Source organism: Schistocerca cancellata, chromosome 3 (genome assembly GCF_023864275.1).
Source record: "Schistocerca cancellata isolate TAMUIC-IGC-003103 chromosome 3, iqSchCanc2.1, whole genome shotgun sequence".
Taxonomy (NCBI): Eukaryota; Metazoa; Arthropoda; class Insecta; order Orthoptera; family Acrididae; genus Schistocerca; species Schistocerca cancellata.
Genome location: NC_064628.1, coordinates 37,304,763 through 37,323,316, shown reverse-complemented (window position 1 = coordinate 37,323,316; position 18,554 = coordinate 37,304,763). Strand labels below are relative to the sequence as shown.

At 38.4% G+C, this 18,554-nt stretch overlaps 1 protein-coding gene across 2 annotated transcripts in view; it reads left to right on the top strand.

Moving 5' to 3' along the window:
• The window catches only part of LOC126176861 (WD repeat-containing protein 19), a 355,977-nt gene that overhangs the window by 101,068 nt on the left and 236,355 nt on the right, over positions 1 to 18,554 (top strand). For both annotated transcript variants that reach the window (XM_049924048.1, XM_049924049.1), the window contains exon 5: positions 3,171 to 3,283. In XM_049924048.1, the coding sequence (XP_049780005.1) occupies positions 3,171 to 3,283 (113 nt within the window). The remainder of the gene's footprint in view (positions 1 to 3,170; positions 3,284 to 18,554) is intronic.

The following is an 18,554-nucleotide window of genomic DNA, read 5'->3' as shown; positions in this document are numbered from 1 at the left end:
AAAGAACATCATCTTACCTCCAGGGATTCCCGTTTGAGTTCAAGCAGCATCTCTGTAAAACTCACATGTTGATAAAATCTCCTGTTAACAAATCTATCTGCACTCTTGTTAATTGCTTTGATGTCTTCCTTTAATCCAACCTGGTGGGCATCCCAGACATTTCAGCAGTACTCAAGAATGGCTTGCAGAAGTGTTCTATACACAGTCTCCTTTATAGATAAGCTACACTTTCCTAAAACTCTCACAATAAACCAAAGTCAACCATTTGCCTTCCCTACAACTGTCTTTACATGCCAGTTTCATTTCATATCACTTTGCAGTATTACACTTCGATATTTAATCATCGGGACTTCGCCAAACAGCAAACCACTAATGCTGTATTTGAACATTACAGGAATATTTTTCAAAGTCATCTGCATTAACTGATATTTTTCCACATTTAGAACAAGTTGCCATTCTTCACACCAAATAGAAATTCTGCGTAGATCATCCTTTATGCTTCTGCAGCCACTCAACAATGATATTTTCTTATATACTGCTGTGTCATCAGCAAACAGTTGCAGATTGCTGCTCACCATATTGGTCAGATGATTTATGTGTGTAGAGCACAAGAGCAGTCCTATAACAATTCTCTCTGACACTCCTGACAATACCCTTGTCTGTGACGAACACTCACTGTCAAGGACAATAAAAAGAAGTCTTTGAATCACTCACATATCTGGAAACCTATTCCGTGTGCTTGGACCTTTGTTAACAGTCTCAATTGGGCACTGTGTCAGATGCTTTTGGGAAATCTAGGAATATGAAATCTGCCTGTCGCCCTTTGTCCATGGTTCATAGGATATCGTGTGAGAAAAGGTAAAAGTTATACCTTCTAAATCCATGTTGACTTATGGACAAAAACTTTCTTGTCACAAGGAAATTTATTATATTCAAACTTACTATATGTTCAAGAATACTGCAGCATACTGATGTTCTACATCTACATCTACATTTATACTCTGCAAGCCACCCAACGGTGTGTGGCGAAGGGCACTTTACGTGCCACTGTCATTACCTCCCTTTCCTGTTCCAGTCGCGTATGGTCTGAAAGCCTCTGTGCGCGCTCTAATCTCTCTAATTTTACATTCGTGATCTCCTCGGGAGGTATAAGTAGGGGGAAGCAATATATTCGATACCTCATCCAGAAACGCACCCTCTCGAAACCTGGCGAGCAAGCTACACCGCGATGCAGAGCGCCTCTCTTGCAGAGTCTGCCACTTGAGTTTGTTAAACATCTCCGTAACGCTATCACGGTTACCGAATAACCCTGTGACGAAACGCGCCGCTCTTCTTTGGATCTTCTCTATCTCCTCCGTCAACCCGATCTGGTACGGATCCCACACTGATGAGCAATACTCAAGTATAGGTCGAAAGAGTGTTTTGTAAGCCATCTCCTTTGTTGATGGACTACATTTTCTAAGGACTCTCCCAATGAATCTCAACCTGGTACCCGCCTTACCAACAATTAATTTTATATGATCATTCCACTTCAAATCGTTCCGCACGCATACTCCCAGATATTTTACAGAAGTAACTGCTACCAGTGTTTGTTCTGCTATCATATAATCATACAATAAAGGATCCTTCTTTCTATGTATTCGCAATACATTACATTTGTCTATGTTAAGGGTCAGTTGCCACTCCCTGCACCAAGTGCCTATCCGCTGCAGATCTTCCTGCATTTCGCTACAATTTTCTAATGCTGCAACTTCTCTGTATACTACAGCATCATCCGCGAAAAGCCGCATGGAACTTCCGACACTATCTACTAGGTCATTTATATATATTGTGAAAAGCAATGGTCCCATAACACTCCCCTGTGGCACGCCAGAGGTTACTTTAACGTCTGTAGACGTCTCTCCGTTGATAACAACGGATGTTAAGGACATGTGCTGAGGATATCATAGGTGTGGAGAACTGATGCACTGGTACATGTCCACATTAATCAAACACATGGCTGTGCCTGTGCCCAGCTAGAAATCTGTAGTTGCTCCATTAATTTCCACCAGCAGCATGAGCTTGTGCACTCCTTCTGCTGCTACTGTGGACCCTGGCAAGATAGCATGCAGCATACTGATGGTTATTGTTGTTGTTACATGCCAGCCAAAGCAAACTGTTGTAGGATGCTCTGATTTGCAGTATGCTAAACAGGTGGTGTCACAAAAGGGCATTGACACTATTGATGCCATGGCCCACGATCTGGGCACAATTTGATGACACCAACTTTTTTCGAGCCTTGTGACAATTATAGGGAGAAACCATTGTATGAATGGAGTTCGTGAAGTGAACGACTAGCCAAAACCAAAGTCGAGAGCATAGCAAAAACATTGTGAATGCGCAATCCTGTGAGCAATCCAAATGAAAAACATCAAATGGACAAGGTCAGTCACTCTAGTATTCTTACACGTAGTCTAAAAAGTAATTACAGGAATCCTGTGTTGTATAGTGTTCAACACCAGGATGGTTACCCTTTTTTATTCAGCTGTAAGCTGTGAGTAATGTCGTCCCATTTTCCAGCAGTGACAAGAAATGCAGCATCAGAATGAGATATGTCTGCAATCAGCAACAGCCTGTTGATCTCCATTCCATACAGGCATGTTAACCCAGGATTGATCATGGTGCTGCAAAACCTGCCCTGTATTCCCACTGGTGTGTGCAGTTTCTCCTTTTAGCCATATCATTTCTTATACTGTAATAACAGTAGTTAGCCCATTTTTTTCAAAAAAATTTCTTCACTCATCACAATTCATGTCTTCTTTGGGACAATCATTACACAGAGAGTGTGAAGTTCTCTGTCATCTGGCGAAGGTCTGCACAGTATTTGTGAAATGTTATCTTATGCATGGTGTATCTTGTAGCAATGGACCAATACCTGTCCCGTGGATAATCAAAACTATTGTCTACCTTGTTACTTTTACTTACACATTGTCCTTAATAGCAACACAGCCATTTGCGTACATATATATTTAATGTGGAAATCCTGTTGTTTGAAGATAAATTTTTATATTTAATTTTGGAACTCAATATTTAACTTCCTTGTTATTGAATATTGATATTGATCTTGTTTTTTAAATTTGTAATATTATTTGTAATTAGAAAGTAAGAAAACCTCTTTCCTCTGATTGTAGGTCAGTCTTCTGGTGGGAAAGCGAACACTTTTCCTTTACAATCTTCATGACCCTGACAATCCTGTGGAGTTAGCATTCCAACAACGATATGGCCATGTTGTCACATACAAATGGTTTGTGAATTTTAAAAATAAATACTTTTCATATCTGTATGTTGATGGTACGAGATGTGATGGTAAGAAATAATCGTAAGTTGTAGGTGCAAAGATCACATCAGTGTTTTGGGATATGAGATCCGTCTATGGAAATAAATGAAAGGCTGTTTGATCTGTGGCTTCTGCATTTTCGTTCTTTTTATTTATGAAGCATGTTCAGTAACCGTCATAGATATAATCATTACAGATGTGGTACTATATTATAGTTATTCTTTTATTGATGAGTGGGAAACAACAATTTGAAAGGCATCATTCATAAGGTTGAATTATTATTTAGTTCTCCTTACATTTGTGATCTTACTGTTCTATATGTATCATTCTGAAATTGTACTCAGTTGTCCTGTGTACACCAGAATGAGCAATTTTTATATTTTCAAACACTTTCCATGTGACTATTTCACTTTTGTTCTTTCACTGTTTGTTGGTGGCTTGTGTTTACAGTGTATAGTGTTGCCAATTGTCCTCAGGGTTTTTATTCATCTTTTGTTTGTGTTGTGTTGTCTGTATGTAGTTTGATATTCACTTATTGGTGTGTGTGTGTGTGTGTGTGTGTGTGTGTGTGTAGGACCTTTCAGTCTAATCTGTTATTGCAATTGTGAGCAGCATGTAGCTATTAGAAGTTTTTATAGGATCCCCATTGTTCTTTGGCATGCTGTCTGCGTGAGAGACATGAGAGATTATAGTTTCCAAACCTGGCCAGTAGTGTTGTCATTAGATATGAAGCACTTGCTCGGTTCGATAGAGGGAAAAAAGGCAGACATAGCCTATTCAGAGAACCATCTTGAGATTCACCTGATGTGATTTGTAGTAATTGTGGAGAACTGAATGGCTGAATGCAAATCTAAATATGATTCCAGTGTCTAAATCACTGCAGCCACTAAATCTCTAATTGAAGTATGTTTGCATACAAATTAAGTGCCTTGAGGAATTTAATTTTGTAATTTGTGTGTTGTTTTTCTTCCATAGCCACAGTCTTTGTTGGTTCAACGAATGGAGATGTGAAAGTAGTTCTCTTAACAATGAAAGTTGATTCATATGTTTAATGCTAGAGAAGGGGGTATACTGGTGCCACCTCAGTTTGTTATCCATTTGAATGCCTACTAAATTCATGCAAGAAGTACCATTTATTGTGTGCCTGTTGGTGTTTACACCTGGTGCCTATAAGTCAAATTTATTTGTCTGGATTTTTACATTATAAAATACTGCAAGGTTAAGATTGAAGCAGTTTCCAAAGAATGAGTTGTAGTTTTATTGCACAATTATCCAGCCTATGCCTGGTGTGGATGTGTTTATGCCCTTTACTAGTACACTAGAATCTTGCTAAACTGGCCATTCCTCGCATGCTGGATTAGCGGAAGTGCCGGATTGTTGAGAGTATCTAAAATTTAGTATAAGCACATAGGGATTGTATTTTATCAAATCAAAAGATACATTCATTTTTACAGAAAACTTAGGCCTTGGGTGGGATGGGAAGTTCTGTCTTATGCAGGACACCTTTTTTTTTTGTTTTGTTTCACCCATACATGTTTCCACACTTTTGTGCTATCATCAGTGGGTTTAATTATTATTTTTAACTGTCAAATTGTCTTTATATATTAACATTTGTGTTGTTTATAACATTATGTCAAAGTTCCATAATAGCTTAATTGGCGAAAAGTGGATGTATGCATTAGTTAACATACCTTAAGGTATGTACATGGTCGCTTGGCACTGTACTTTTACAATTTCTCAAAACATAGGCGGAGATTTTGCTGCCATTACGTGTTGTTGTGGCTGTATGGTGTTCATTTGTTTTGTATCGTGTTTGGCTGGGTGAGGCGCACAAATTTGAATTGTATTTGGTGTCAGTGGTGTATGGTTTGTGTGGGTTTATGTGTGTCTGTTGAGTACTGGAGCAGAGAGAGAGAGAGAGAGAGAGAGAGAGAGGGGGAGGGAGGGAGGGAGAGGTAGAAAGATATTATTATTATTTCTTTACTTTCTCAGACGTTAAGTCTGGTTAAAAATGGAAAGTGACGCGGACCTTGATCAAGCGTCACTTCCTTTTAACTGTACGGTATATGTTATATTGCATTTAGGAACTTTCGGGTAATTGCACATGTATTGATAATTACGGATTTCTGTAATTGTGTATATAAGTTTGGATGTAGCTGTATTGCATTGATATACTGGTGGATATTGTGTGGTACGACTCCTGTAGTTGATAGTATAATTGGTATAATGTCAACTTTATCCTGATGCCACATGTCCTTGACTTCCTCAGCCAGTTGGATGTATTTTTCAATTTTTTCTCCTGTTTTCTTTTGTATATTTGTTGTATTGGGTATGGATATTTCGATTAGTTGTGTTACTTTCTTCTTTTTATTGGTGAGTATGATGTCAGGTTTGTTATGTGGTGTTGTTTCATCTGTTATAATGGTTCTGTTCCAGTATAATTTGTATTCATCATTCTTCAGTACATTTTGTGGTGCATACTTGTATGTGGGAACGTGTTGTTTTATAAGTTTATGTTGTAAGGCAAGCTGTTGATGTATTTTTTTGCTACATTGTCATGTCTTTTGGGGTATTCTGTATTTGCTAGTATTGTACATCCACTTGTGATGTGACCTACTGTTTCTATTTGTTGTTTGCAAAGTCTGCATTTATCTGTTGTGGTGTTGGGATCTTTAATAATATGCTTGCTGTAATATCTGGTGTTTATTGTTTGATCCTGTATTGCAATCATGAATCCTTCCGTCTCACTGTATATATTGCCTTTTCATAGCCATGTGTTGGATGTGTCTTGATCGACGTGTGGCTGTGTTAGATGATACGGGTGCTTGCCATGTAGTGTTTTCTTTTTCCAATTTACTTTCTTCATATCTGTTGATGATATGTGATCTAAAGGGTTGTAGAAGTGGTTATGAAATTGCAGTGGTGTAGCCAATGTATTTATATGAGTGATTGCTTTGTGTATTTTGCTAGTTTCTGCTCGTTCTAGAAAGAATTTTCTTAAATTGTCTACCTGTCCATAATGTAGGTTTTTTATGTCGATAAATCCCCTTCCTCCTTCCTTTCTGCTTAATGTGAATCTTTCAGTTTTTATATTTGTGGCATTGTGATCGTGTAAGTGTATTGAGTGCTTCTAGGTCTGTGTTACTCCATTTCACTACTCCAAATGAGTAGGTCAATATTGGTATAGCATAAGTATTTATAGCTTTTGTCTTGTTTCTTGCTGTCAATTCTGTTTTCAGTATTTTTGTTAGTCTTTGTCTATATTTTTCTTTTAGTTCTTCTTCAATATTTGTATTATCTATTCCTATTTTTTGTCTGTATCCCAGATATTTATAGGCATCTGTTTTTTCCATCGCTTCTATGGAGTCACTGTGGTTATTAAATATGTAATCTTCTTGTTTAGTGTGTTTTCCCTTGACTATGCTATTTTTCTGACATTTGTCTGTTCCAAAAGCCATATTTATATCATTGCTGAATACTTCTGTTATCTTTAGTAATTGGTTGAGTTGTTGATTGGTTGCTGCCAGTAGTTTTAGATCATCGATGTATAGCAAATGTGTGATTTTGTGTGGGTATGTTCCAGTAATATTATATCCATAATTTGTATTATTTAGCATGTTGGATAGTGGGTTCAGAGCAAGGCAGGACCAAAAAGGACTTAATGAGTCACCTTGGTATATTCCACGCTTAATCTGTATTGGCTGTGATGTGATATTATTTGAATTTGTTTGGATATTAAGTGTGGTTTTCCAGTTTTTCATTAATATGTTTAGGAACTGTATCAATTTAGGATCTACTTTGTATATTTCCAATATCTGTAGTAACCATGAGTGGGGTACACTATCAAAAGCTTTTTGGTAATCAATGTATGCATAGTGTAGCGACCTTTGTTTAGTTTTAGCTTGATATGTCACCTCTGTATCTATTATCAGTTGCTCTTTACATCCTCGTGCTCCTTTGCAGCAGCCTTTCTGTTCTTCATTTATAATTTTGTTCTGTGTTGTATGTGTCATTAATTTCTGTGTAATGACTGAAGTTAATATTTTGTAGATTGTTGGTAGGCATGTTATGGGGCGATATTTAGCTGGGTTTGCTGTGTCTGCTTAATCTTTAGGTTTCAGATAGGTTATTCCATGTGTAAGTGTGTCAGGGAATGTGTATGGGTCTGCAATGTAACTGTTAAATAGTTTAGTTAGATGTGAATGTGTTGAGGTGAACTTCTTTAGCCAGAAATTTGCTATTTTATCATTTCCAGGGGCTTTCCAATTGTGTGTAGAATTAATTGCTCGGGTGACTTCATGTTGCAAAATTATCACTTCAGGCATTTGTGGTATCATCTTGTATGAGTCTGTTTCTGCTTGTATCCACCGTGCAAGCCTGTTATGTTGTACCGGGTTTGACCATATGTTGCTCCAGACGTGTTCCATGTCTGTTATGTTTGGTGGATTGTCTATTTTAATGTGTGTGTTATCTATTGTCTGGTAAAATTTCTTTTGGTTTGTGTTGAATGTTTGGTTTTGCTTCCTTCTATTTTCACTTTTTTTGTATTCTCTAAGTCGTTTGGCCAATGCTTGTAATTTCTGCTTCTTTTCATCTAATTGCTCTATTGCTTCTTGTTGTGAGATTTTACCTAATCTTTTTTGTTTTTTGTCTGATATTTCATTTCTTATAAATTGTGTTAGCTGTCCGATGTCTTTTCTCAGTTTTTCTATTCTGATCTGTAGCCTGTGTTGCCATGCTGGTTTTGTGGGTTTCTTCTGTGTGTTGGTTGGTTCTGATCTCTGCCTAGTGTGTATATTTAGTGTAGTGAGTGCTCCTATATAAACCAGTAGTTGTAACTCTTCCATAGTTGTGTTTTCATTTATTTTGTTGTGTATGATTGTGTTGATAGTTTTTATTGTTGTTTCGACTTGTGGGTTATTTGGCGGTCTATGCAAGAATGGTCTAATGTCTGTATTTGTGTCTTTGTATTCTATATATGTCAGCTGAAATTTCTCTTCTATATCTAACACGTGTGTCACTTCGTGTTCTATTTGTGCTTGTTCTGGTGGCTGTCTTAAGATTTCATTTTCCTCTGACTGTTTAATTGATGTGTGTTGGTCTTTGTTTGTTTGCTCTGGGATGTTTGAGTCCATTACTGTATTTTCTTCTTCTTCTGATGGTACATTATTTTGTTCCAGTATTTGTTTTACTAGTTGTTTGATGTTTTCTAATTCTGACTGGGGTATCCTGTTAGTTTTGATTATTACACGGATCTGATCAGCTAGTCGTTGTTCTGTTAAAAATTTTAATTCTGGGTATCTGGTAATAAATGTTGTGTATACTTGTGATCTGCATCCAGTTGTGTTGGTTCCTAGGTTTGTTGCTTGGTAATAACAGAACATGAGGCGTCGATTAACTTCATCTGACCATCTCATCCTCTGTCTTTGTTTTCCTTCTAGGGTGGTTGCAGGAAGCATATTCTGCAAAACACCTCTATTTGGATTTAAATCATTTTCCAGTTGGCTAGCAGTGTCATCACCATTGTGGGCGGGCATAGGGTTCAAGCGTCGTCCCCGACAATGATGGCGCTTGTCTGAGGCTTCTTTAGTTCTGTCCTGAACCAAGTAATCATACTAGAAGGGGGGTTAGCCCTACTAGTGGTTTGTTCTTTTCGTCGCCTTTTACGACTGGCAGAACGTACCGGAGGCCTGTTCTTTTCCCAGGCCTCCACGGGAATTATTATTATTGTTATTATTATTATTTTGCTTCCATGAGACGTTTTTGTGTGGGTTTTATTTGTATAGTTCATCTATTGTCTCAAAGAAGGTTTTGTTGCTCAGTGATGTGTATTCATTGAGTACTTTCTTTCCTTGGGCTATTGATTTTTGGATGTGACAGTTTTCATCTATAGTTAATTTTTAGTATAAGCTGCTACTAGTTTTTAGCATGTGTAAGTCAGTTTCAGTGTTTGTTGGATGGTGATTGTGTGCTATCAGGTGGTCTGCAAATGTTGAGTGTGAGCTATTGCATTTCAGTGTTCTGAGGTGTTCTGTATACCTGGTTATGAAATTCCTACATGTTTGGCCCACATATACAGATTGGCAGCAGTTGCAAGTAAGTTGGTATATACCAGTATATACTGGCTGTATTTGTCAGTGTTGGTGGTATTTCATCCAAGTCTGCATTGTGTTGTGTTGTTGGTTCTATATGTGATGTTGAGTCCTTGTTTCTTTAGTATATTACCGACCCTGTGTGTAACTTTATTGTTGTAAGTCATTATGTGCCATTTGTTGCTTACTGTCTGCTGGTTTGAGATCTTGCCTCGCCGAAATGTGCATTCTGTCAGTAGATGCATTTTCATTAGTATTATGACAGTTGCAAGATTTTGGTAATGCAATATCGCAAGTGTGGTTTTGAGCTACTGTTATTAATTAAATTCATTACAATTACTAATTAAGATGTGTTAAGTGCTATCGTCATATTTTACCATTGTCACTAATGCGATTTACAAAAAAAAAAATTTTTTTTTAGTCCACATACATTCATTGACTATGTCTTACTGCTTATTTAGGTAATTTAGTTAATATAAGCAAGAAGCAGAGACAATAAATCTAAATCAAGTCAGAAGAAGGTGGGCTGTCATTGGCCTCTCTTGCAATAGGTTGCCTAAACTAACAGGGCAAAATTATTTCATTTAATACTGAGTTACACACCGCAAATGAACTACAAAAATGTCTACAAGAGGATATGACCGAGCAATGTGGCATAGTGGTTAACACACTGGACTCGTATTCGTTAGGATGACGGTTCAAATCAGTGTCCGGCCATCCTGATTTAAGTTTTTCATGATTTCCTTTAATCGCTTTTGGCAGATGCTGGTATGGTTTCATCCTCCCCATCCTCCCTTAATCCAATTGGACCGATAACGTCGCTGTTTTGGTTCCCTCCTCCCACAACAACCAACCAACCAACTAAGAGAATATGTTTTTCTTTTTTTATTGGGGCACAGTAATCACTTTTCTGCTTTGTAGGTGCTGAAATAAGCAACTTTAAAAGACGAAAGTCATCATTGTTGGTCAACTGTAAAAGATAAGCGTATATTCTCACAGATTTTATTTAAATGTTTTTGATCTCTACATAACGTGATTTAGCTCTTATCTATTACATAGTGCATATCAAGGGAGCGCATTGGCTGAAAAAATTTTTACTTAATTCAGCTGATGAAATTGGAATAGTTTAACAGATATTCAAGGAACTTATGTGAGAACCATCCTGATTAAACCAGCTTTCAAGTAGAAATAAAAAAGAACCATGCATTAAAATTGGACCTTTCATTTGGGAGCTTCAATGCCACAGGGAGGTATACACATACACATACACATAAACTTACAACACCCCTTTGTTTGCAGAGATGGCTAAAAATGCAGTAAATCAAGCAGGCAAAAAGAAATAAAGGCAAAAAAATGAGGTTATTAGACTCTGAAAAATGACTAAGCAGGAATGGTTAGAGGACAAATGCGAGGCTGTAAAGGACTGCATGTTTAGGGGAAAGATAGATGCTACCTCTAGGAAAAGTAAATAGAACTTCAAACTTCGGTAGGGGGGGGGGAGGGGGGGGGGGGGGGCAGCCGTATGAATATTTAGAGCTTAAACGGCAGCCAGTATTAAACAAACATGGTAAACAGAAAGGTGGAAGGAATACAGAGAAAGGTTATAAAAGGGAAATGCACTTAAAGACAATTTCACGGAAAGGGAAGAGGAGGTAAATGAAGATTACACAAGAAATTCATTTTTTGTGTAGAAAATGGGGATTAGCAATCATGATGTCATTATAGCAATTAGCGTTACAAAAGTTAATAAACCAGTCAAGAATGCTAGGAGAGTGTTTCTGCTAGATAGAACAGATAAGCAGTTGTTAGAATCTTACTTAGACTGTGAACTGACATCACTTAGTTCCCATAAGGTGGACATAGAGGAATTATGAGCAGATTGTAAATTATGATCCAGAGTTATGTGCCTGGTAAGTGAATAAAGGATCGAAAACACCCACCATGGTTTAATTATGAAATTTGGAAGATGCTAAGGAAGCAGAGGCTGTTGCACTCTTGGTTCAAAAGAGAATGCGCAAATGACGGCAAGCAAAGGCTAGTAGAGATTCGTGCGTCTGCGGAAAGATCTATGTGGGAAGCATACAACAACTATCACCATTACACTTTAGCTGAAGATCTGGCAGAGAACCCAAGAAAATTCTAGTCCTATGTAAAATCGCTGAACAGGTCTAAGGCTTCCATTCAGTCCCTTGTTGACCAGTCTGGTGTGGCAGTTGGAGATAGCAAAACGAAAGCAGTAGCTTTAAATTTCACATTCAAGAAATTGTTCACACTGGAGAATCGTACAGTCATACTGTCATTTGACCAATGAACAGACACTCGTATGGATGACACAGTAATAAGCATTCCTCGCGTAGAGAAACAACTGAAAGATTTGAAAGAAAATAAATCACCAGGAATGTATGGAATCCCAGTTCGATTTTAAACGAGTGCTCTATGGTGTTGCCCTCTTCCCAAGCTTGCATTTATCATGAATCTCTCACCCAGCACAAAGTCCCAAATGACTGGAAAAAATTACAAGTGACTACATTATACAGTATACAGTATTTTGATCACCCTAAAACCATTTGTCCACATGCAAATTAGAAAATTTTTCAAGCAAATGTTCTTTAGCTGTCAGGGGGACATCAATCAGCATGATTGCCTTCATTGTAGCTTTGTTAAAGACCTATTCAAAAATGTATCACAGTGTACCATTTACTGAAAAACAACATTATTAATTACACAACACAACGTTGACTTTGAGCCTGGGATCACAAACTTGTCCACTTTCTGGAGTTGTCAGAAAACAAATGAATACCAAGTAAAAATATAACACACAATTGACTCTGACTCTCCTGTACCATTGCCCAGAAGTAGGACATTCAAAGTGGCGACCCTGGACACCGATACACTAGTGCACTCGTTGAATAAAAGAATTATTTACTGCTTCCAGTGTTGCCTGCTGAAAAGAATTACAAGCAAGCATGATACGTTCCTGCATGTCCTCTGGAGTTGTTGGAATATCGTGATAGACAATGTCTTTAACGCATCCTCAAAGACAAAAGTCCAGAGGATTTAAATGCAGAGACCTAGCATGCCAAGTAACTGTTTCTCTTCGACCAATCCATCTGGCAAGATACCTTCAGTTCAGAACACAATGTGCATGCAAGGCATTATGTGCTGGACATCCATCGTGTTGATACCACATAAGCATTCTAGTTCTTAGAGGCACTTCATCCAGAAGAGGATTAAGAATTCGTCTGAGGAAGTTGGCATACGCTGTTCCGTTTAGACTACCATTGCTGAAATAAGGGCCAATAATTGTAGTACCAAGCATCCCACGTCAGACTTTAACTCTCCATTGATGCTGATGTTCCACCTGTCTAAGCCATCATGGGTTGTCGCTGGACCAATAATGCATGTTCCTTGTATTTACCTTTCCTTTGTTTGAGAAGGAACATTCTTCGGTAAATAGAACATTGGAGAAGTAGTTCGGGTTGGCGAGGATTTGCTGCTGTGCCCACTGACAGAACTGTACAAGCTTCTGGAAATCATTCCCATGCAGTTCTTGATGTAGGTGTACATGGTAAGGATGGAACCGTTGACATGTAAGAATATGATGTACACTGGTTTTAGGAATTCCAATCTTGTGTTATAGCTGTCATGTGCTCACATGTGGATTCATAGCGACAGAAGCAAGAACAGTAACTTCGGCAGCTTCATCTGTGAGAGTGCTACGGCGATTGTATTGTCATGTTGTGGGTTGAAACTTCCCGTTTCCTGAAGTACTGCAACAAGACGAGAAAACATCCATCAGGAAGATGTGTTCTTGTCAGGATTTCATTCTCTTTACAGTTCTGCTGCCTGTGTAGCATTTTGCCTACCTTCAACAACAACAATAAAAGAATTTGTTATGTCGATGCAGTTTGTAGCAAGGACAGCCTTTCCTGTATGCCTACTCTACACAACAGTATTTAAAAGGACTAAACTACTGTACTAAATGTACCTGTACATAAGAAAACAGTATTACAGTTACTGTTCTGCTAACTTCCACATAGGTGAGTAGCATTTCTACCTTCTCTTCGTTTGTGTACATTCTACTCACACAACTCTTCAACTGACGATGGTTGACGGAATGATGGGTATGCATTCTTGTTGTTGTTGTGGTCTTCAGTCCTGAGACTGGTTTGATGCAGTTCTCCATGCTACTCTATCCTGTGCAAGCTTCTTCACCTCCCAATACCTACTGCAGCCTACATCCTTCTGAATCTGCATAGTGTATTCATCTCTTGGTCTCCCTCTACGATTTTTACCCTCTACGCTGCCCACCAGTACTAAATTGGTGATCCCTTGATGCCTCAGAACATGTCCTACCAACTGATTCCTTCTTCTAGTCAAGTTGTGCCACAAACTCCTCTTCTCCCCAATTCTATTCAACACCTCCTCATTAGTTATGTGATGTACCCATCTAATCTTCAGCATTCTTCTGTAGCATCACATTTTGAAAGCTTCTATTCTCTTCTTGTCTAACCTATTTATCATCCATGTTTCACTTCCAAATATGGCTACACTCCATACAAATACTTTCAGAAACGACTTCCTGACACATAAATCTATACTCGATGTTAACAAATTTCTCTTCTTCAGAAACGCTTTCCTTGCCATTGCCGATCTACATTATATATCCTCTCTACTTCGACCATCATCAGTTATTTTGCTCCCCAAATAGCAAAACTCCTTTACTACTTTAAGTGTCTCATTCCCTAATCTAATTCCCTCAGCATCACCCGAGTTAACTCGACTACATTCCATTATCCTCGTTTTGCTTTTGTTGATGTTCATCTTATGTCCTCCTTCAAGACACTGTCCATTCCGTTCAGCTGCTCTTCCAAGTCCTTTGCTGTCTCTGACAGAATTAAAATGTCGTCGGCGAACCTCAAAGTTTTAATTTCTTCTCCGTGGATTTTAATACCTACTCCGAACTTTTCTTTTGTTTCCGTTACTGCTTGCTCAATATACAAATTGAATAGCATCGGGGATAGGCTACAACCGTGTCTCACTCCCTTCCCAACCACTGCTTCCCTTCATATCCGTCGACTCTTATAACTGCCATCTGCTTTCTGTACAAATTGTAAGTTGCCTTTCGCTCCCTGTATTTTACCCCTGCCGCCTTCAGAATTTGAAAGAGAGTATTCTAGTCAACATTGTCAAAAGTTTTCTCTAAGTCTACAAATGCTAGAAATGTAGGTTTGCCTTTCCTTAATCTTTCTTCTAAGATAAGTCATAGGGTAACTTTTGTTTCACGTGTTCGAACATTTCTACGGAATCCAAACCGATCTTCCCCGAGATCAGCTTCTACCAGTTTTTCCATTCGTCTGTAAAGAATTCGCATTAGTACTGTGCAGCTGTGACTTATTAAACTGATTCTTCTTATGTTTACATTTGTCTTCTGTCAACGTCAGCACGTGGATGAGTTCCATTACCCCGAGTACCTACCCTAAGCGCTGGGAGCGTCAATGTCAGTGTTGAGTTATGTAATTAGCAACGTTGTGTTTCAGTGAATGGTACACTGTGATACATTTCTGAATAGGTCTTTAGGAGAGGAAATGAATTACTGAATAAAAAATACAGGGTGCCACTGAAAAAAGTCATGACACAGTTCATTCTTTGTTAAAAACAAAGCTACAATGAAGTCAATCATGCTGAATGATGTCCCCCTGACAGCTAAAGAACATTTTCTTGAAACATTTTTTAATTTGCATCTGGACGAAGAGTTAATTTAGGTTGGTCAAGAGAAATGGGACGTCCTTTATATGAAAGGTAAAGGAATGGACCCACAAAATTACAGACCAATATCCCTAACTAAGGGTTGCCGCAGGTTCCTTGAACATATTCTTAGTTCGAATATAATAAACTTTCTCGAGACTTATGTCCACAAATGAGCATGGTTTTAGGAAAAATTGCTCAAGCAAAACTCAGCTTGCCATTTTCTCACATGATGTATTGCGTTCTGTGGATGAAGGGCAACAGGAATATTCCATAGTTCTAGATTTCCAGAAAGCATTTGATGTGGTACCCCATTGCAGGCTGTTAATGAAAGTATGAGCATATGGAATGAATTAACAGATATGAAAGTGGCTCGAAGACTTCTTGAGTAATGGAACCCAGTACATTGTCGTCGACGGTGAATGTTCATCAGTGACAAGGGAATCATCAGGAGTGCTCCAGGGATGTGTGATAGGACTGTGTCGTTCTCTATATACATAAATAATTTGGTGGACAGGGTGGGCAGCAATCTGTTGTTGTTGTTTGCTTATGATGCTGTGGTGTACAGTAAGGTGTCGAAGTTGATTAACTGTAGGAAGATACAAGACGACTTACACTTAGTTCGTGTGATGAATGGCAGCCAGCTCTTAATGCAGAAAAATGTAAGTTAACGTGGATGAGTAGGAAGAACAAACCTATAATGTTTGGTTACATCATTACTAGTGTCGTGCTTGACACAGTAAAGTCATTTAAATATCTGGGCATAACACTGCGATATGAAATGAAATGAACATGTGAGAAATGTGGTAGGGAAGCAAATGATTGACTTCAGTTTATTGGGAAAATTTTAGAATAGAGCTGTTCACCAGTAAAGGAGACCGCATATAGGATGCTTGTGTGATCTAATCTTGGGTCCTGCTGAAGTGTTTGTGATCCGTACCACGTCAAATTGAAGGAAGACATCGAAGCAATTCAGAGGTGGGCTGCTAGATTTGTTTCTGGTAGGTTCGAATGGAAGCCAGACTAAAGAAAAATCAAGTCACATTCACAGGATTTGTCGATGTAGAAAAGATGTTCAACAATGTAAAATAGTGCAAGATGTTTGAAATTCTGAGAAAAATCAGGGTAAGCAATAGGGAGAGAAGGTTAATATACAAGATATACAAGAGACAAGAGGGAATAATAATAATAATAATAATAATAATAATAATAATGATAATATCTCGTGGAGGCCCGGGAAAAGAATAGGCCTCCGGTATGTTCTGCCAGTCGTAAAAGGCGACGAAAAGAACAAACCACTAATAGGGCTAACCCCCCTTTTAGTGTGATTACTTGGTTCAGGACAGAACTAAAGAAGCCTCGGACAAGTGCCGTCATGGTCGGGGACAACGCTTGAACCCTATGCCCACCCAGAATGGTAACGACACTGCTAGCCAACTGGAAAATGATTTAAATCCAAATAGAGGTGTTTTGCAGGATATGCTTCCTGCAACCACCCTAGAAGGAAAACAAAGACAGAGGATGAGATGGTCAGATGAAGTTAATCCACGCCTCATGTTCTGTTATTACCAAGCAACAAACCTAGGAACCAACACAACTGGATACAGATCACAAGCATACACAACATTTATTACCAGATACCCAGAATTAAAATTTTTAACAGAGCAACAACTAGCTGATCAGATCCGCGTGATAATCAAAAATAACAGGATACCCCAGTCAGAATTAGAAAACATCAAACAACAAGTACAACAAATACTGGAACAAAATAATGTGCAATCAGAAGAAGAAGAAAATACAGTAATGGACTCAAACATCCCAGAGCAAACAAACAAAGACCAACACGCATCAATTAAACAATCAGAGGAAAACGAAATCTTAAGACAGCCACCAGAACAAGTGCAAATAGAACACGAAGTGACACACATGTTAGATATAGAAGAGAAATTTCAGCTGACATATATAGAATACAAAGACACAAATACAGACATTAGATCATTCTTGCATAGACCACCAAATAACCCACAACTCGAAACAACAATAAAAATTATCAACACAATCATACACAACAAAATAAATGAAAACACAGCTATGGAAGAGTTACAACTACTGGTTTATATAGGAGCACTCACTACACTAAATATACACACTAGGCAGAGATCAGAACCAACCAACACACAGAAGAAACCCACAAAACCAGCATGGCAACACAGGCTACAGATCAGAATAGAAAAACTGAGAAAAGCCATCGGACAGCTAACACAATTTATAAGAAATGAAATGCCAGAAAAAAAACGAAAAAGGCTAGGTAAAATCTCACAACAAGAAGCGATAGAGCAATTAGATGAAAAGAAGCAGAAATTACAAGCATTGGCCAAACGACTTAGAAGATAAAAAAAAAGTGAAAATAGAAGGAAGCAAAACCAAACATTCAACACAAACCAAAAGAAATTTTACCAGACAATAGATAACACACACATTAAACTAGACAATCCACCAAACATAACAGACGTGGAACACTTCTGGAGCAACATATGGTCAAACCTGGTACAACATAACAGACATGCACGGTGGATACAAGCAGAAACAGATACATACAAGATGATACCACAAATGCCTGAAGTGATAATTTTGCAACATGAAGTCACCCAAGCAATTAATTCTACTCACAATTGGAAAGCCCCTGGAGAAGATAAAATAGCAAATTTCTGGCTAAAGAAGTTCACCTCAACACATTCACATCTAACTAAATTATGTCTGCTTGTGTCTGCATATGTGTGGATGGATATGTGTGTGTGTGCGAGTGTATACCCGTCCTTTTTTCCCCCTAAGGTAAGTCTTTCGGCTCCCGGGATTGGAATGACTCCTTACCCTCTCCCTTAAAACCCAAATCCTTTCGTTCAATCCCGCGTCCGGCCATCCTGATATAGGTTTTCCGTGATTTCCCTAAATCATTCCAGGCAAGTGCCGGGATGGTTCCTCTGAAAGGGCACGGCCGACTTCCTTCCCAATCCTTCTCTAATCCGATGAGACCGGTGACCATGCTGTCTGGTCTCCTTCCCCAAACCAACCAACCAACCAACCAAATCCTTTCGTCTTTCCCTCTCCTTCCCTCTTTCCTGACGAGGCAACCGTTGGTTGCGAAAGCTAGAATTCTGTGTGTATGTTTGTGTTAGTTTGTGTGTCTATCGATGTGCCAGCGCTTTCGTTTGGTAAGTCACATCATCTTTGTTTTTAGATATTTTTTCCCACGTGGAATGTTTCCTTCTATTATCTTCATAAATTATTTAACAGTTACATTGCAGACCCATACACATTCCCTGATACACTTACACATGGAATAACTTATCTGTAACCTAAAGATCAAGCAGACACAGCAAACCCAGCTAAATATCACC